This window comes from Arabidopsis thaliana, chromosome 4 (genome assembly GCF_000001735.4).
Source record: "Arabidopsis thaliana chromosome 4, partial sequence".
NCBI classification, from domain to species: domain Eukaryota; kingdom Viridiplantae; phylum Streptophyta; class Magnoliopsida; order Brassicales; family Brassicaceae; genus Arabidopsis; species Arabidopsis thaliana.
In genome coordinates, this window is record NC_003075.7 from 11,818,005 (window position 1) to 11,834,060 (window position 16,056).

At 38.2% G+C, this 16,056-nt stretch overlaps 3 protein-coding genes and 1 pseudogene across 5 annotated transcripts; 2 read left to right on the top strand and 2 right to left on the bottom strand.

The window, feature by feature from the left end:
- Nucleotides 1-28: 28 nt before the first annotated feature.
- On the bottom strand, nt 29-8,139 carry AT4G22410 (U4/U6.U5 tri-snRNP-associated-like protein; the record flags this gene model as incomplete). Of its 2 annotated transcripts, NM_001341543.1 has the most annotated exons (9): nt 29-129; nt 223-394; nt 772-909; nt 1,005-1,172; nt 1,265-1,450; nt 1,526-1,610; nt 1,872-2,116; nt 7,824-7,987; nt 8,087-8,139. In NM_001341543.1, the coding sequence occupies 6 exons, from the start codon at nt 1,526-1,528 to the stop codon at nt 29-31; spliced, it is 768 nt and encodes a 255-aa protein (NP_001329946.1). The 2 variants fall into 2 exon arrangements, with proteins under 2 accessions (NP_001329946.1, NP_001320032.1); NM_001341542.1 differs by lacking the exons at nt 7,824-7,987; nt 8,087-8,139 and having other exon boundaries at nt 1,872-2,131.
- Nucleotides 2,321-7,180, bottom strand: AT4G22415 (annotated as a pseudogene; the record flags this gene model as incomplete). Its single annotated transcript has 1 exon — nt 2,321-7,180.
- Nucleotides 8,140-9,654: 1,515 nt separating the features above from the next.
- On the top strand, nt 9,655-11,035 carry AT4G22430 (LOW protein: F-box/kelch-repeat protein). The gene has a single exon (NM_118369.3). It carries the CDS (start codon nt 9,660-9,662, stop codon nt 10,899-10,901), a length of 1,242 nt encoding a protein of 413 aa, NP_193974.3. The 5' UTR covers nt 9,655-9,659; the 3' UTR covers nt 10,902-11,035.
- A 1,984-nt stretch (nt 11,036-13,019) lies between these two features.
- AT4G22440 (uncharacterized protein) lies at nt 13,020-14,264 on the top strand (the record flags this gene model as incomplete). Its single annotated transcript, NM_118370.1, has 3 exons — nt 13,020-13,089; nt 13,541-13,592; nt 14,120-14,264. The coding sequence occupies 3 exons, from the start codon at nt 13,020-13,022 to the stop codon at nt 14,262-14,264; spliced, it is 267 nt and encodes an 88-aa protein (NP_193975.1).
- Between the last annotated feature and the right edge of the window lie 1,792 nt (nt 14,265-16,056).

Genomic DNA, 16,056 nt, shown 5'->3' on the forward strand with positions numbered 1-16,056 from the left:
TTTTATTAATTTATTTTTACGTTAAAATCTAATAGACAAACAAAGAAGAACACACCTTCTCCCCTTCTGGTGCTCTAGGCAATGATGGTATGTAATCCCTAAGCTCCATGTCCTTCACTGGGAAGTTAACTGTGGCATAGAAAAAGAAATTGGGTCAAATTAACCAGGCATTAGGGAATCCATCTACAACATTAACGTCACAAAAATTTCAAACAGACTCACCCAATGTAGGGTTCTTCTCTTTGAAGAAGTTATTCTTCTTGAACCGAACCATATGGAACATCAAGTAACGAGGAGATTTGATTACACGGTATCTCATTCTGGCCAGCTTAGGCCGAACCACCTCTGTCACAGTTTCTCCATCAAACTTCTTCAATAAATCAAATAGAGCAACCTGACCCAAACATCAAAGAAATTAGTTTCTGCTAACCTCACTTTGCAAACTAAACACTCTAAGACGCATATACGAGGTAGCAAGCCAATAAAGGCTACAGGAGCTCCAAACAACCAAGGACTCAGAGAATTCTACACTTTCCCAAGTCATAAACTAGATTCGAAAAAGACAGTTTACTCCAGGACAGTAAATTTGCAATGGCACTATTTAAGAATCCCTTTATTGTATCTCAACCAAATGTGACATTATTATATTGAGAATTATAAGTTTTCTAGCACTTCACGTTATCTTATTGATCAAAATGTTCCCCTTACTGAAATGCATTTTTCAAATGGCACAGAGTAGCAAGACGTTCAAGATTTGAAATAGCCATATACCTGCGGAATAATGTTTTTCTCCATGACATCTTTGAAAAGAGGAGGCGGTGGCAAATCTAGACCGAGCATCAGAAAAGACATCCTGGAGATTTCTTTGTTTTCATTGCCTTGAAACTCTTTCACAACCTCCAACTCACCCTATAATGGTTAGAAGGTTACATGAAGATGCAGCTTTTTGTAAGCAATTATATCAAACTGCATTTAGGTTGACATGTCAAAGGACTGACACATACCTGGAAGCACTTGTGGATGATACTGCTGGCGTCCTTTGAAGTTCTAAGATCCATGTGCAAAGTGTTGAGGAGCCACGACATAAACTCTACTGGATCTGATTGTTGGCCAATCCGAAAGCGTTTCTTGCTGGCTTTCATGACAGCTTGCAAGAACTCATGTGGACTCACCTGTTGATGCAAGGTAACTTAAATTAGTGAGGTCTTCAATAGGTGAGAGCATAACAAAAACTAAAAAAGTAAGAGGCAAAATTGAGTCAGACCTGTCCTTTAAAGTTTCGAGCATGCCAAATCTTGCGAGTTAGTTCCCCAAAACAGTGAACAAGAGGAGACTTGCAGTGCTGATAATTTTCAGGAATGTGGAAGAAATTCCTTAAAGGAGTAACTCTCATCAACGACTGGATTGTAACATTCACAAACTCTGTCTTTTGTATGTTGTTCAACCCCACCTACATATTTACAAGCTAAACCGTTAGGAGACAAATTAATTTAAAGATCAAGTGTAATCAAAGAGAAAGGATTACCATTCCTGGAAGATAGTCGGAGCCATCAAGAGCCCTAGACCACTGCCTATTCTTGTCAAGCTCGTTTACTTGTGCTCTACTAAACCTGTAAATGGATAGCACCGAAGCCTTCATAAAAAGGAACTGAAAAATCAAAGAAAAATTGAGAAAACATGAAAGAAGAGTAATATGAAAAAATATAAATAGATGGTAGATGATATAGAGAACTAGCAAGAAGAAACTGATTGAGATTATAGTCAAAGCAATTTTGTTGTTTTTAACTACGTGCAAAGGCTCACATGTTCACAAATCAATACCCAAAATGCAGTAAGAACTATGATGTAGTTAGTCACAAGATCTAATATACCTTGGGTTTAAAACATGGCGAATGTCATCCAAAGAAGGGTCATTGATCTCGTAACTATCAGGAAGACAATAAACCTTCTCTGTCAGAAGATTGATGTAAACGTGGTGTCCTGCTTCTAAGCTATGCGTATAAGCATGAGACTTCTGGCTTCTTCCTTGGAAGTACTTTCCACAAACAAGGCATGCATATACATTCAGATTGGACAAGGACACAGAGCAAAACCTCTCAAAATGAAAATCCAACACCTGAAATTCAACCATAAGATATGAGTTTAAACGCTAATCTGATAGATATGGACTCAACGGATACTAAGAACAAGAGTAAAAACAGAGTAAACTAATTCTATTGCGCCGTTTTTGACGGAGAACAAGATGAGAAGAGAATTAATAACTTTAATGTTATAAGTTTTGATGATTGTTTTTGGTAAGGTTGCCCTAAAGAGGCAAAGACCTTTAAATACAACTCGAAATAGACAAAATGCTGAGTTTAATAAAAGATAGAGAGATGGTGAAAGACTCTAGATGAACAAGAGTCTTTCTATGCCTTCTTCTTTCCTTCGTCTCTTAGCCACTTTTCTTCAAGACCTTTTTCAAATACTTCTCCATAGCTTTAGCTTTTCTCCCGCCAGTTCTCATTCTCTTTCTCATAGTAGCTAGTGGAACCCTTAGCCTATCAATGCTCCCTCGCAGAAGACCGATCTTGTCCTCAAGATCGAAGCTCGGGAATTGCTTCACTAGAGTCACTAATGGCTCCCACGTTGCCTCCAAAGCTGACATGCCACTCCATTGAACCAAGACGTCGGCACCGTCTGTTGTTCTACTCTGTCTGATATCCAGAAGCTTTTCTGGCTCCGTCGCCCACTCTAAAGAAGGAGTCACAATCTTGGGCAGTTCTTGAGCAGTGAAAGAGGGAGGAACCGCTGGTTTCAGCTGGGACACATGGAACACCGGATGAATTTGACTGTAATCCGGTAGCCTGAGTTTGTATGCGACCTTACCAATCTTGCTAATCACCTGGTAGGGTCCATAGTATCGCTGCGAGAGCTTCTCGTTTTTTCTGTGTACCAACGACCCTTGTCGATACGGCCTCAGTTTTAAGTAGACCAAATCGCCCTCCTTGAACTCAACATCTCTCCTGTGTTTGTCCGCGACTTTCTTCATTTGTTTCTGAGCTAGCTCCAAGTTTTCTCTCAGCTCTAGCAACAACCCATCTCTGTCCTTGAGTAATTCTTCGACGACTGCATTTGCTGTAGGTGTGTCCCCATATCTGAGAATTGCTGGGGGCTCTCTTCCATAAACCGCCATGAATGGGGTCGTCTTTGTTGCAGTGTGATAAGAGGTGTTATACCAGTACTCGGCCCAAGGTAGCCATTGCATCCAAGAAGAGGGTCGTCGGCCTGCAAAGCATCTCAAAAATGACTCCAAGCACCTATTAACAACTTCTGTCTGCCCATCCGTTTGGGGGTGGTAGGCAGTACTCTTTCTCAATTCAGTGCCGTGTATCTTGAATAATTCAGACCAGAAGGTGCTGAGGAAGACCTTGTCTCTATCAGACACCATTGTAGTTGGAAACCCATGCAACTTAACAACATCTCTTATAAAGGCCTCTGCTACCACCTTTGCAGTAAACGGGTGCTTCAACGGAATAAAGTGACTGTATTTGCTTAGCCTATCCACGACCACCAAGATGCAGTTGAATCCTTTCGAAGACGGTAATCCTTGTACAAAATCCAAGCTAATATCGCTCCAAATCTGTTGTGGAATGGGGAATGGGGAGAGCAAACCCGCGGGTGACAAGGTGGAGTACTTGTTCTCTTGACAGATTTGGCATCCTCGAATGTATTCCACTGTATCTTTTCGCATGCCCTTCCAATAGACCTCACTAGTGAGTCTCTTGAAAGTCTTCAACGCTCCTTCGTGGCCACCCATTGCACTAGTGTGAAACTTCTCTAGTAGCTTTGGAATGAAGGGAGATCCTGTAGGGATAACCAAGGCTCCCTTCCTGTAAACCAACCCAGCTTTCACTGAAAATTCAGATTCTGTACTCTGCCCTTGTTGCCAAGTATCAACCAACTGACGCAACTCTTTATCAGCCATGATTTCTTCTTTTAAAGCGCCAATATCTATTGTTTGTGGAGCCGTTAAGGTGAACTGAGCAAACCTTTCCTGCGGTGGTTTCCTAGAGAGAGCATCGGCCACTTTGTTGTCGACTCCAGGTTTGTATTCTATGCGATACTTCAACCCACTTAGCTTAGAAGCCCAACGTTGTTGAATAGTTGATACAGACTTTTGTTCCAAGAGATGCCTTAGACTTCTCTGATCTGTCTTAATAACAAACTCCTTGCTGGACAGATAATGTTTCCACTTAGTCATTGCTCTCACAATCGCCAACAATTCTCTTTCATACACAGATTTAATCCGACCTTGACTTGAAAATGCCTGGCTCAAGAACGCTATAGGCCTTCTGTTTTGGGACAACACAGCCCCTATTCCAACCCCAGAAGCGTCCGTCTCCACTGTAAACTCTTGATTAAAGTCAGGTAAGACCAATACTGGCAGATTCGTGACTGCTTCCTTCAGTGCCTGAAACGCTTTTGTGGCTGCCTCATTCCATTGGAACCCGCTCTTCTTAAGCTGATCCGTTAGTGGCCTTGCTATCTGCCCGTAGTTCTTGACAAACCGACGATAGTAGCCTGTAAGGCCTAGAAATCCACGCAACTCTGTGACTGATTTAGGCAATGGCCAACACAACATTGCCTCCACCTTTTCAGGATCAGCAGAGACACCTTCAGCTGAGATTATATGGCCTAAGTATGCGATCTGTGTACTGCCAAAAGAGCATTTCTTCAAGTTTGCGTAGAGTCGGTGGAGTTTAAGCAGTTGCAGAACTATCTCTAAATGTTTCAGGTGAGACTCCATATCCGGGCTATAGACAAGAATGTCGTCGAAGAAAACTAACACGAACTTCCTTAAGTATGGCCTAAAGAGGTCATTCATAACACTATGAAAGGTAGAGGGGGCATTGGTTAATCCAAAGGGCATTACCAAGAATTCATAATGCCCTTGATGAGTCTTGAAAGCTGTTTTCTCCACGTCACTCATCTTCATTCTGATTTGGTGATATCCAGATTTCAAATCCAATTTGGAGAAAACTGTGGCTCCCTTTAGCTCATCTAGAAGCTCTTCTATTACCGGAATTGGGTATCTGTCTGGTATGGTTGCTTCATTCAGCGCCCTGTAATCTACGCAAAACGTCCAGCCCCCATCCTTCTTCTTAACCAACAACACTGGACTTGAAAAAGGGCTGACACTAGGTCTGATCACTTGACTTCTCAGCATCTCAGTGACAAGCTTCTCAATCTCATCCTTTTGGTCAAAGGAATACCTGTATGGCCTGAGATTAACCGGAGAGGTACCTTCCTTTAACGTGATTGCGTGTTCCTTGTTACGTGTAGGAGGCAAGGCCTGTGGCATCTGAAATACATGTTGATAGTGGTCCAAGATTTGTTGAATCATAGGAGTGATGGAAGTCTGTTCCTCTTGCGCTTGGTTATCAAACAGGGAAGCTAGCTCAAGAAGATAAGCAACTCCTGTATACTTCACCACTCGTTTCATGGCTCTCATCGAAACCTGATGAGTACTCAAATCCGGATCTCCATACAGCGAAACCCATGTTCTGCCTATCTGCCAGCTGAGCCTCAACTATCCCCAATTGGCTCTTGTTTCTCCCAACTTTGCTAACCAAGAGAACCCAAGTACTACATCTAACTCCCCCAAATCAAACAAGTAGAAATCTTCTCTGAATTCGATGCCCTGGACCTCTAGTCTGACATCCACACATTTGCCACTACTTCTAATTATCCTGCCACCTCCCGCTCGCACACCAAAACTACGGGTAGGAGTGATTATCCAGTCTCTAGCTCTCACCAAATCTTCGCTAATGAAGTTACAAGTGGCGCGAGAATCAATAAGTATCACTACTTTAGTTCTGCCTATGTAGCCTCTCATTCTCATGGAGTGTTCTTTTTCTTTTTTCAGTCAGGCAACCTAATGACATTACCTGAAAACCTTCTTCAGGTTCACCTTTTTCTTCTGTTAATGGCTCATTGAGCTCTTCAATGAGGGGACTTTCCTCTTGTTCCTCTTCTGTAACCTCTAGGCTCTTGAGTCTTTGCTGCTTGCAGCGATGCCCTGTAAACCATCGGTCACCACAATGACGACATGGGTTACTATTGCCTCCAGAAGTACCGCTACCCGAAGCTTTGTTTGTGTCTTTAGTAGGCACAAAAGATGGTCTAGATTGTGCTCTTTCAAACGGCCTTGCCACTGCAGTGGTTGGGTTAGGAGGCAAGGTGACTCGCGGTTGAGTCCTCACCTGGTAGCTCGGGTTGTTACCCTCCTGTGCCTCAATGAGTCTTGCGATCTCCACAATATCGGTGAGGTTTACAGGTCTGCAACGGACAACTTGGTCCTTGAGGCTTCTCCTCAACCCATTCAAGAAGGCAGATTCCAAGATATCAGCTGTCACATGAGGTAAGTCTACCACAAGCTCTTCAAATCTTTCACGATACTCATCGACACTCCCTGTCTGCCTTATGTTCAATAGGTGATCAATAGCCGAACTGCCTCTACTTGGTCTGAAACGCACTCTGAATTTCTCCTGAAAATCTCTCCAAGTATAGATCTGTTCTCGCTCCTTTGAGCATCTCCACCAAGTCACTGCTGCTCCTGTCAAACAAGATATGGCCTTTTCTAACTTGTCCTCCTCTAGGGTCTGATTGGAAAGGAAACACTGCTCCAAACGAAAGAGCCAATCTTCTGCGTTACCACCCTCATAAGCAGGCAACTCCACCGTCCTTTGTGGTGTCTCTGTTCGAAGACGTGGTGAAGGACACTGCTGTTGTAACGGAGGTGTCTGGAAGGGAACAGGTTACTGGAACTGTAGTCCGGTCTGCAAGCCTGGTTGATGTTGAAACGGGGGTGTTGAGAAGGCCGGTGGTTCCGAAGAAGACGCCTGAAAGCGGAGAGGCTCCGAAGGAGAAGCCTGAAATCGCGGTTGGTCTAAGGGTGGAGGACGAAAACGAGTTTCGCGCAGCCGGAGGTGTGTCTCTGGGTTTTGACCCACACACATAAAGTCGCGGTTTTGAATGTCGTGACTTGGAGTTTGAGAAGCAGGAAACTGTACTCCCGGAACAGGGGATGAAAAACCCATCGGAGTGTTGTGGCCTTCACGAGGAACGCCGAAGATCTGGTTTCGGAGGATCTGGGTGACTGCGTCACGCAGATAGAGCATCTCTTTCTCAGCAGCTGTCATTCGCGTCGCCAAGGAAGTCACCGAAGGAGGTTCTGGCAACGGCGGAGCTATCGCGTCACTGAGTTCGGCCGACTCTGGTAGAGAATCGTTTGCGGCGGCTTGGTTTACCGGAGGAGCCATCGCACTCATCAAAATGAAAGCACCAATGATAGATATGGACTCAACGGATACTAAGAACAAGAGTAAAAACAGAGTAAACTAATTCTATTGCGCCGTTTTTGACGGAGAACAAGATGAGAAGAGAATTAATAACTTTAATGTTATAAGTTTTGATGATTGTTTTTGGTAAGGTTGCCCTAAAGAGGCAAAGACCTTTAAATACAACTCGAAATAGACAAAACGCTGAGTTTAATAAAAGATAGAGAGATGGTGAAAGACTCTAGATGAACAAGAGTCTTTCTATGCCTTCTTCTTTCCTTCGTCTCTTAGCCACTTTTCTTCAAGACCTTTTTCAAATACTTCTCCATAGCTTTAGCTTTTCTTCCGCCAGTTCTCATTCTCTTTCTCATAGTAGCTAGTGGAACCCTTAGCCTATCATAATCCCAAACCAGTAACATAATGAACCTAGCAGAAGCTTAAAGATCCACCAACGATTAGATTACAAGTACCAAACATAAGAAATTGGTCAATGATGATTACCTGACGATTAACAGTGTCAAGATAAGGACAATCACGACGAACTTCAACATGGCGTGAATGCTTTCCTCTCCCCTTGGAAGCATCATCATCATCATCTTCTTCGTCATCGACCTCTTCTTGAGCTTCTCCGTTCACTTTGTTACCATTTCCCTCTCCTTTCGCAACTCCATTACGACGAGCTTGCGATTTCTTCAGCTCGTTCCCCTCTTCCTCATCATCATCATCGTACGCATTAGCCAACGGCAGAAGATGATTGTTGAAACCCAGTGGTGGAGGTGGCGAATCAGACCGTTCAATCACTCTCTTCCTATGACACCGTTAAATGAACCAAAAACCTCTGCAAAACCTCCGGCTTGTAAAGGATGAGGGATGTCGGAGACGTTCTCAGGCGAGTCTAGCTCCACCGTACGTAGAAAACGAGGTCCTCGGAGTAAGATCATGAGATGTTCTCCCGTTTCGAGTCTGCGACGGAGATGAGATGAGACGAACTCGGGACTGTCGATCAAAGAGAAGCAAGGCTTTGAGAGGACGCGACACTTTTTGAGCGTAGTTGCTCTAAGACGGAGAAACATTTCGTTGATGAGATCCGTCGGACATTCCGCCATTTCTGTTTTCCGGAAGAAAATTGACAGAGAGAGGAATTAGGGTTTCAGAGGATTTGAGAGATGAATTTTCGACTCCAGCTCTTGAGTGTTGAGACATGAGAAGTCTTTAGCTGTAAATTTTTATTTATAAAATTAATTGGGTTAACTTGTTGTAGATTTAATATTTTTTGTTGGATTATATTAGAATATATATTTGATGGGGGTCAATAAAATTTTGGGAAAGGGGTCAATTTGTAAAAATTAACAAAACCTAAACTAATTTTCTAAAATCCATGGGGTCAATTGACCCCATGATTATACACTCCCTCCACCCAGTGGCGGACCTATTAAGAAGAGAGGTGGTTCAGTTGACTCAGGTTAAATATACAAATAACTTTTAATGCATATGAGGTGTTTGAAGAGATACTAGTTCAGTTGGTCAAATTCTTGATAACTTGGTTTCGAGCCTACTCAGTGACACTTTTTTTAGTAATTTTAGTAATTTTATATGTTTTAAAAAATCATTGACCAGGTAAAAAACAATTCTGGGTCCGCCACTGCCTCCACCACTGCTTGATGATGTCCATCAGCTGGTTGTTGGAATCTGCATCTTCATGATTTGGTTTAGTCTGTAATTTATATGATTTGTAGAGGTCTTGACTTACTTTTGGTTTAGCTCCGGTTATATCCGATTCTCGTGATCCAATACACTTTGAATTAATTAAATAGGATCACAAACAAAAAAAACCTTTATAGTTTTAGTATATTGACAAATGTACCTATTAAATCTTTCATTATTTTAATTAGATTTAATATATACAAGTTGTGATATTGTGCCACTTCATATTTGATTGTCTCTTTCTTCATACAATTTCAGATTTTCTTCTTCTATCTTTTCCTTAAACATCATTTTTGTTTCTAATCATTCTTTCATATTAATTTTTTTTTCTTAAACTGATAAGATTTGACAGAAAATCTACAGGGTAATTTAATAATTTAATTTAGTACAATAATAGTTAAAACAATTAATACTAAGGTAGTTTGTAATATATATGTCGCAATTCATGAATTCAAGTTTGGCTTTTAATTTTCACAAGATTTTATCTCTAAAACTAGTGAAAACTATTATGAGAAGTAAATAAATATAGATATTATATTTTTGAAAAGCCACTTTTGATAAATTTGTTTTACGTCTCTGTTCAATATATATATGTTTGTATCTCTCGTTACACTCTCCATAACCCAATTTCCAATGGAAAAACCAAACAACACCATCACAGATGTTTTAGAGGGGATAGTGACGGAGATACTAGTGAGGTTACCATTGAGAAGCATCTCCAGATTCAAATCAGTGAGTCAAACATGGAAATCGGCAATAGAATCTGTGTATTTCCGACGTCTCTTTGTGTCTCTGCACCAAAACACCTCTTCAAGTTGGTCACTACTGCTCCGAAAAGAAGAATTCATAGACTTCCATGGATGCGGGACATGGGGTCTCCCAAAGTCGTTAGGTTCTTATATTCAATGTATGGAACTAGACGGTAAATTCGAATATATGTGGTTTTCCGGTTCCAATGGATTGATTTTGATGCATAGAAAGTTGGGTACTTGGAAAAATTATGTGGGTAATCCAGTATTACAACAGTGGGTTGAAATCCCTGCCTGTCCAGGTTCATATACTTTCTTTTGTGGTGTGGTGACGGGTGTTGACGAGGTGGGTGTTGTTTTGAGCTTCAAAGTGGTTAAGAGTGGTAATATGTTTCTTAATAAAGGTGAAATGTATATGCCTTTATATGTGTATTCGTCTGAGACAGGCTTTTGGATTCACAAAGAAGTTGTATGCCCTGTTCGCTTACCCAACTTCTATGACCCTATTAGTTTGAATGGGACGCTTTATTTTTCGCAACGGGGGGATTCTTATAATCGTAGGCCAGGACTTATGGTTCTCGATTTCTATGGTAAACCCAAAGATTGTCACTTTATACCGCTCCCCGATCATGCTTTGAATCGCAACAAAACATGTTTGGCTACATCCAGCGGTTTTGTCATGTATATCAAAACATTAGCTCAACCGGGAGGTAATCTTTTGAAGGTTTGGAGGTTGATTGATGATTCAGCTTGGCAACTTATGTGGGAAGTCAGCATCCCATTTATTGGATGTTATGCACCCATGTCAATGCATCCGTTTGATCGCAATATTGTCTATTTATGGAGCCATGATAACTGTTATTTAATGTCATTTAACTTGCAGACACAAAACTACAAAATCTTCGGAGATGAGTCAAAACATCATGATTGCTATATCAACCATCGTACTTGTGAGAAACATATGTATAAGATTTCTAGACCATACTCGGTTTCAGAGTATGAAGGTCCTATCATCTTACAACAATGGGTGCTCTCAAGGTGGATGCAATCAGTGCCTCGTCCTCCCGAAGTTGAGATGATAGATACAACTTCACTACTTTCTCTTGTAGTAAAGAATGAAGAATAAAGATGAAGAAAAATAGTAATTAGAATTGTAAAAGTAAAAATTATATCTTAATATCTATAGTAATTCTTTATTTTTGTTTTCTATAGCATGGAATGGATTCATGATTTTTTTTGGTTTCTTAATACTTTTAGACTTCCTTGAATCATCCAACATTTTGCATTCTGATCTTGGCCCAAGCCTGATTTTGTATCGTTGCATTTGTTATATTGTATCGCACATTTTTAAATTGAATATTAGCTTTCTGACGCCAAATATCACAAAAGATGGGCCATCTCTTGGAAGACCTTGAATAAACAACTTTAAAATAAACGTCGTGAGGAACCGATATTATCTCTTGGAAGCCTTGAATAAACTGACACTTGATCTTTTATAGCTGTCACATAGAGATTCTCTATTCTCATATTGATGTAACTCTCTCGGTTCTCAAAGGTAACTGCCATATATGCACATTCTTCGCATAATTATCTCAATTTCTCTTCCAAGTACGTCCTCATAGTCTACACTAAAAGTCAGACCAAGGTCAGCTTCATCGAATTCTGCTCGACTCAATTTTAATACGTTCAAACAACGTAACTGTTGTAATCTCTCTCATCCGTGTGTTTGATGTCGTCTAAGGAAACACTTTTTCCGACTCATAGCAATGCATACGATTGATCACAATATTGTCTATATATGAAGTCAAAAGTAACAAAGATGAGAAAATTTTTGAAACCATAAAAAATGCGAGATCTAATCATTGATCAACTTGAACTAATTTTGTACTTGAATTTCATATATTTAAGAGACAACTGGATATTTGACTTTAACAAAAAATTTTAGTCGATGTTCCATTTCAGAAAAGATATATGAATATGTTAGCAGAATTTCTGAAAGTGAGATAGTAACTCCATAAATATATTCTTTGTTAATTAATAATATAAAGGATATGTGGAGGTTTTCTGGAATAATGGAGTATTAGTTAACAAGAACACCTTCGTCAAAATGTTAGCAAAAAAGTTTCGGTATAGGAATATGTTAGCAAAAAAAAGTTTAAGTGAAATAGTATATTTTTATTTCATTATAAGATGCATTCCTAGTTCAAAGTATTACCTAAAACATCATTTATTAAATAGATATTATTAATTTTAGAAATAGATATCTATCACCACATATTGGAACACTTTGGTTATTTGATATGTTAAAAATAATCAATTTTTTTTTGTCATCTTTAAAAATAATCAATTAGTTAATTAATATATTAGACATGTATCGAGATTTTATGGAATAGTGGCGTATTAGTTAATAAAGTGAGCACTTTTCGGAAATATTTGACACATAAATAAAGTAATATAACCATTAATGTGTCCACATTTTATCCAAGGCTTTCTTATACTCCCACTATATTCCATTTTTTTTTCTTTTAACATCTACTCCTTATATTCCATATTATTAGATATTTTAGAAATTCTCACTTGTTACATTTTATTTGATTTTCTAAAACATTATGAATAATTTATATTTGTTTACTCTGTTATGATCATTTATATTCTACAATTTATTTTTATTGGGTAGTTTTTTAAAATAAATGCTAAATAATATATTTTATGTTAGAAAAATAAAATTCCTTATTTTTAAATAGAAAATCTTATAAAATGGAATAGAATAGTAAATGTTTAGTTTTTGTAGTTTATAGTTAACTAGTGTGTGTAGTTCAAGGTTCTCAAAAGCTTCTCATAATGACACATCATACCATTTTTGTGAACCATTATCTTTTTCTTGTGAGTAATATTTTTTGATATTTTCTCTTCGTCTCATTCTTATATTATATCGAGAATCTCAGTATCTTTAAAATATTGATACATAGCTACGATTCCGAACTAAAAAAAATGTTTAATTTCGAATTGGATTGGAACCGAAATCACATAGCCGGTCGGTTTTTATAAATTCGATTATATTTTCTTTCGTATTCGGTTATCTCGGGTTTAGTTCGGTTATATTGGTCCAATTTGAGTTAGTTGATTGTAATTTCTTCAACGGATCGATGAAGCTCAAAGAGGAAGTAGAGAGAAACTTACTTATCAATGGTTGGTGCTCTACATGGCGATCAGAGATTGGGTTTAGATTCCTCTCTTCTTCGTGATGGTTCTTATTGGAATTATCCGTTACTTCGTCTCTAAGCTCAAGCGATATTCTCCGACACCAAAGAAAGGTGAGTCGTTTCTCTCCTTATTGGTCGCCACCTATATGTGTATAGATTGTTTGTCGAATTCATATAAAATTTTCGGAGTCTAAAATACTTTTGCTATTTGATCTTGGTCCAAGCCTGATTTTTATATCATTGCATTTGAGGAATGTCCTGAGAGGACAAGATCCTTGTCTTGTGCAAGAAGCCATTGATTGAATAGAAGCTATTTAAAGCGTTTTGTACAATTGCATTTGCAAATTGTCAAGAACTCAAGTATGAAGACTGGATAAAAACCTGCTCCTACTTTATTTGTGTGGACTCATATATCCATATGAAATGTTAGTCTTCTTTTCCTCATATTACATTTTATTTAAAGTATTTCTATTTTGCAGGCTTGTGAGACGCTCAAGTTGTGGTCCAAGGCATCATGGAGATGTGTTGAATTACATTCTTAGATGTTTCTAAATCAATCTAGTTCACCGGTCAGAAGATGCCATTATAGATTTTGTGGGCAAAGCATGTAATAGGTGTGCATGCTAATATACTCCACAAATGTAGCAATTGTAAGACCAGACAAACTACGATGCAGATTCAAGAGAATTGGTTTTCAGCAGAGCATATATATGATTAGAAGGTTACCAGGTCATGTGGCAATTGTAAAACAGTGGATTAAGGTACTAGGACCTACCTACTGTAAGTGAAGTTTTGTTTTTCAAAGTCCTTTGATTTGAGTGTGATCTATACATGTGAAAACTCGGATTTATCTAACCCTTGTAAACTGTTGATAACACATAAGGATTCTTTGCATATTCTTAGCATTGACCGGTTTGGGAAAGCTTTGTTGGAAGCATGGTTGTAAGAGAGGTCAGATTCTTCTATAGAGGGTGGTTGCAGCCAGTGTGAGTCACTAGCTAATGAACTTTGCGCTCATGAATCTAAAAGACAGCAACACCATGAAGAGGTCAACGAAAGTACCTTTTGTCCAGCTCAAGCAAATGCTGATAGGTTATAGAAGATTGAGTGCAAACCACTATCATTGATGTTTTGTTTCTAGGCTTGTAGCCACGACTCGAGAAGAGTGTACCTTGCCACATTTGATTGGGGCTGCCCCGGTCTGTTATTGTGTACCAACTGGCATTGATGCTCTTCGTCCATCTTTCTTCTTCTTGTTAGTTTGGTTAGAGCATCGTATTTCTTAATAACAATTTTGAGGGATATATATTGTCAAAAGTTTTTAGGAGTTTGGGGCTTCAAATCAGAGATCTTATGACAACACAAGAAATATCATCTTATTTATTTATATATATATATATATATATATATATATATATAACAATCTTTGTGTGTTTCTGAGTTTATTTATTTATGTGTTAATCATAAAACTGCAGAGATAGCAATTTATTTACATAATGTCAAACATAATGTCAAACATAATGTCAAACATAACAAAAGAACAAAAGAACAAAGCGCAAAAGTGAGACATGAACATGTCTAATGTACTAAAAACTAACACTTGTCTACACTATATGAAAACTAGATGTGTGTTTCTTATATCCTTTCTACACTTGTCAGTGATGATATGTAAGAATTAATATCACTAAATGTACCTCTAAAGTCGACCAAAACTAGAACTCACATCTTTATCAACAACATAGAGAACCTTACGTTTTTTGGTTTCATAGGTAGGTACAATGGTAAGTCAGTCGCAAGGAGCAAGTGCTTTATTTTGGGAGAGAATTTACAGCAGCCTTGGTTGTCTTGCAGATGGTAAGTGTATCAGACAAATCTTTGAAATCGTCCCTTGACAAGTACACACCGTAGTCCAAAAGTCTAGTAATCTGAGCCTTTCTTCATTGTCCATTTCATCTACCGTTTGCCAAAATCAGATGATAACGTCATCGTTCTTATCAAATCCATCATAGAATGTATGCGCTCTCCACTAGTCTGGACATATATTTTCTCATAAAATCAAACGACTCTACACTCTTTGGTTTCGATACACTTTTAGTACAATCATCTTCTTCATTAGGACACGAAGGAATTGTCATTCTAGTTGATCGTATGCTTACTCATATCTGTTTTTATTGCCATAAACTTCTTTTTGCATGTCATGGCTAATATGTGAACATTAGTACAATCATTTAAGTTCTTTTTTTCCTACACTGATAACCAATTTATTAGTCTTTAGCCAAATTAAATAAAATATAATAACTAATTTTGAAACATGTAATGACTGAAAATGCAAAGAAAGAAGACAAAGATGGTATACAATAATAGCCTTTTAACAATTTGGAATTTTGATGATAAGAATGTTTGGATTTCTATATGGGAACTGTGCTGGCCTAGCAGACATAAATATAGTTAAGATATTTTTCAAAATAAAAAAATAAAATGAAGATCCTTATTTCGAAAGTAAATGTAATAAAGAAATTTATTTTAATTTGATTTTAATTTAATTTTAACTATCAAATTTTTATAAGACGAAGAAAAAATTGAGAAATTAGCATTTGTCCCTGTGCTAGGTTTGAAAACATTTTTAAAATCTGGATCCGACGTTTAAAATTCTGATTTTTTTTATTTATAGATATGAAATATTTAACTCATTTAAGTTCTACTTCTAGCAAAGAAAAAAAAAAAAAAGTTTCTACTTCTAGCGAATCAGTTCACTTGAAAATGCCAAATTGAGTTCACGGGACCATGCACATGTATGTATATAGTTTACGTGACAATTAAAAAAAACAAATTAAACTATATTGATGTGAATGATTTACTATATAACTACCACATTCACATCAATTCAAATCTGAATTACTACAAAACAATTGATTAACTAGGGATTATCTGCTAACAAGAAAGAATTATAACAAGCTAATGACAGTTCATCGCAAGAATGATGTAAAATTTCACTGTACTAGTGCATGATGTAAAATGATAGTATGATATTTCTGTTGGGTAATGGGTCTATCAGTTAGAAAGCAGAAACAAAATGTT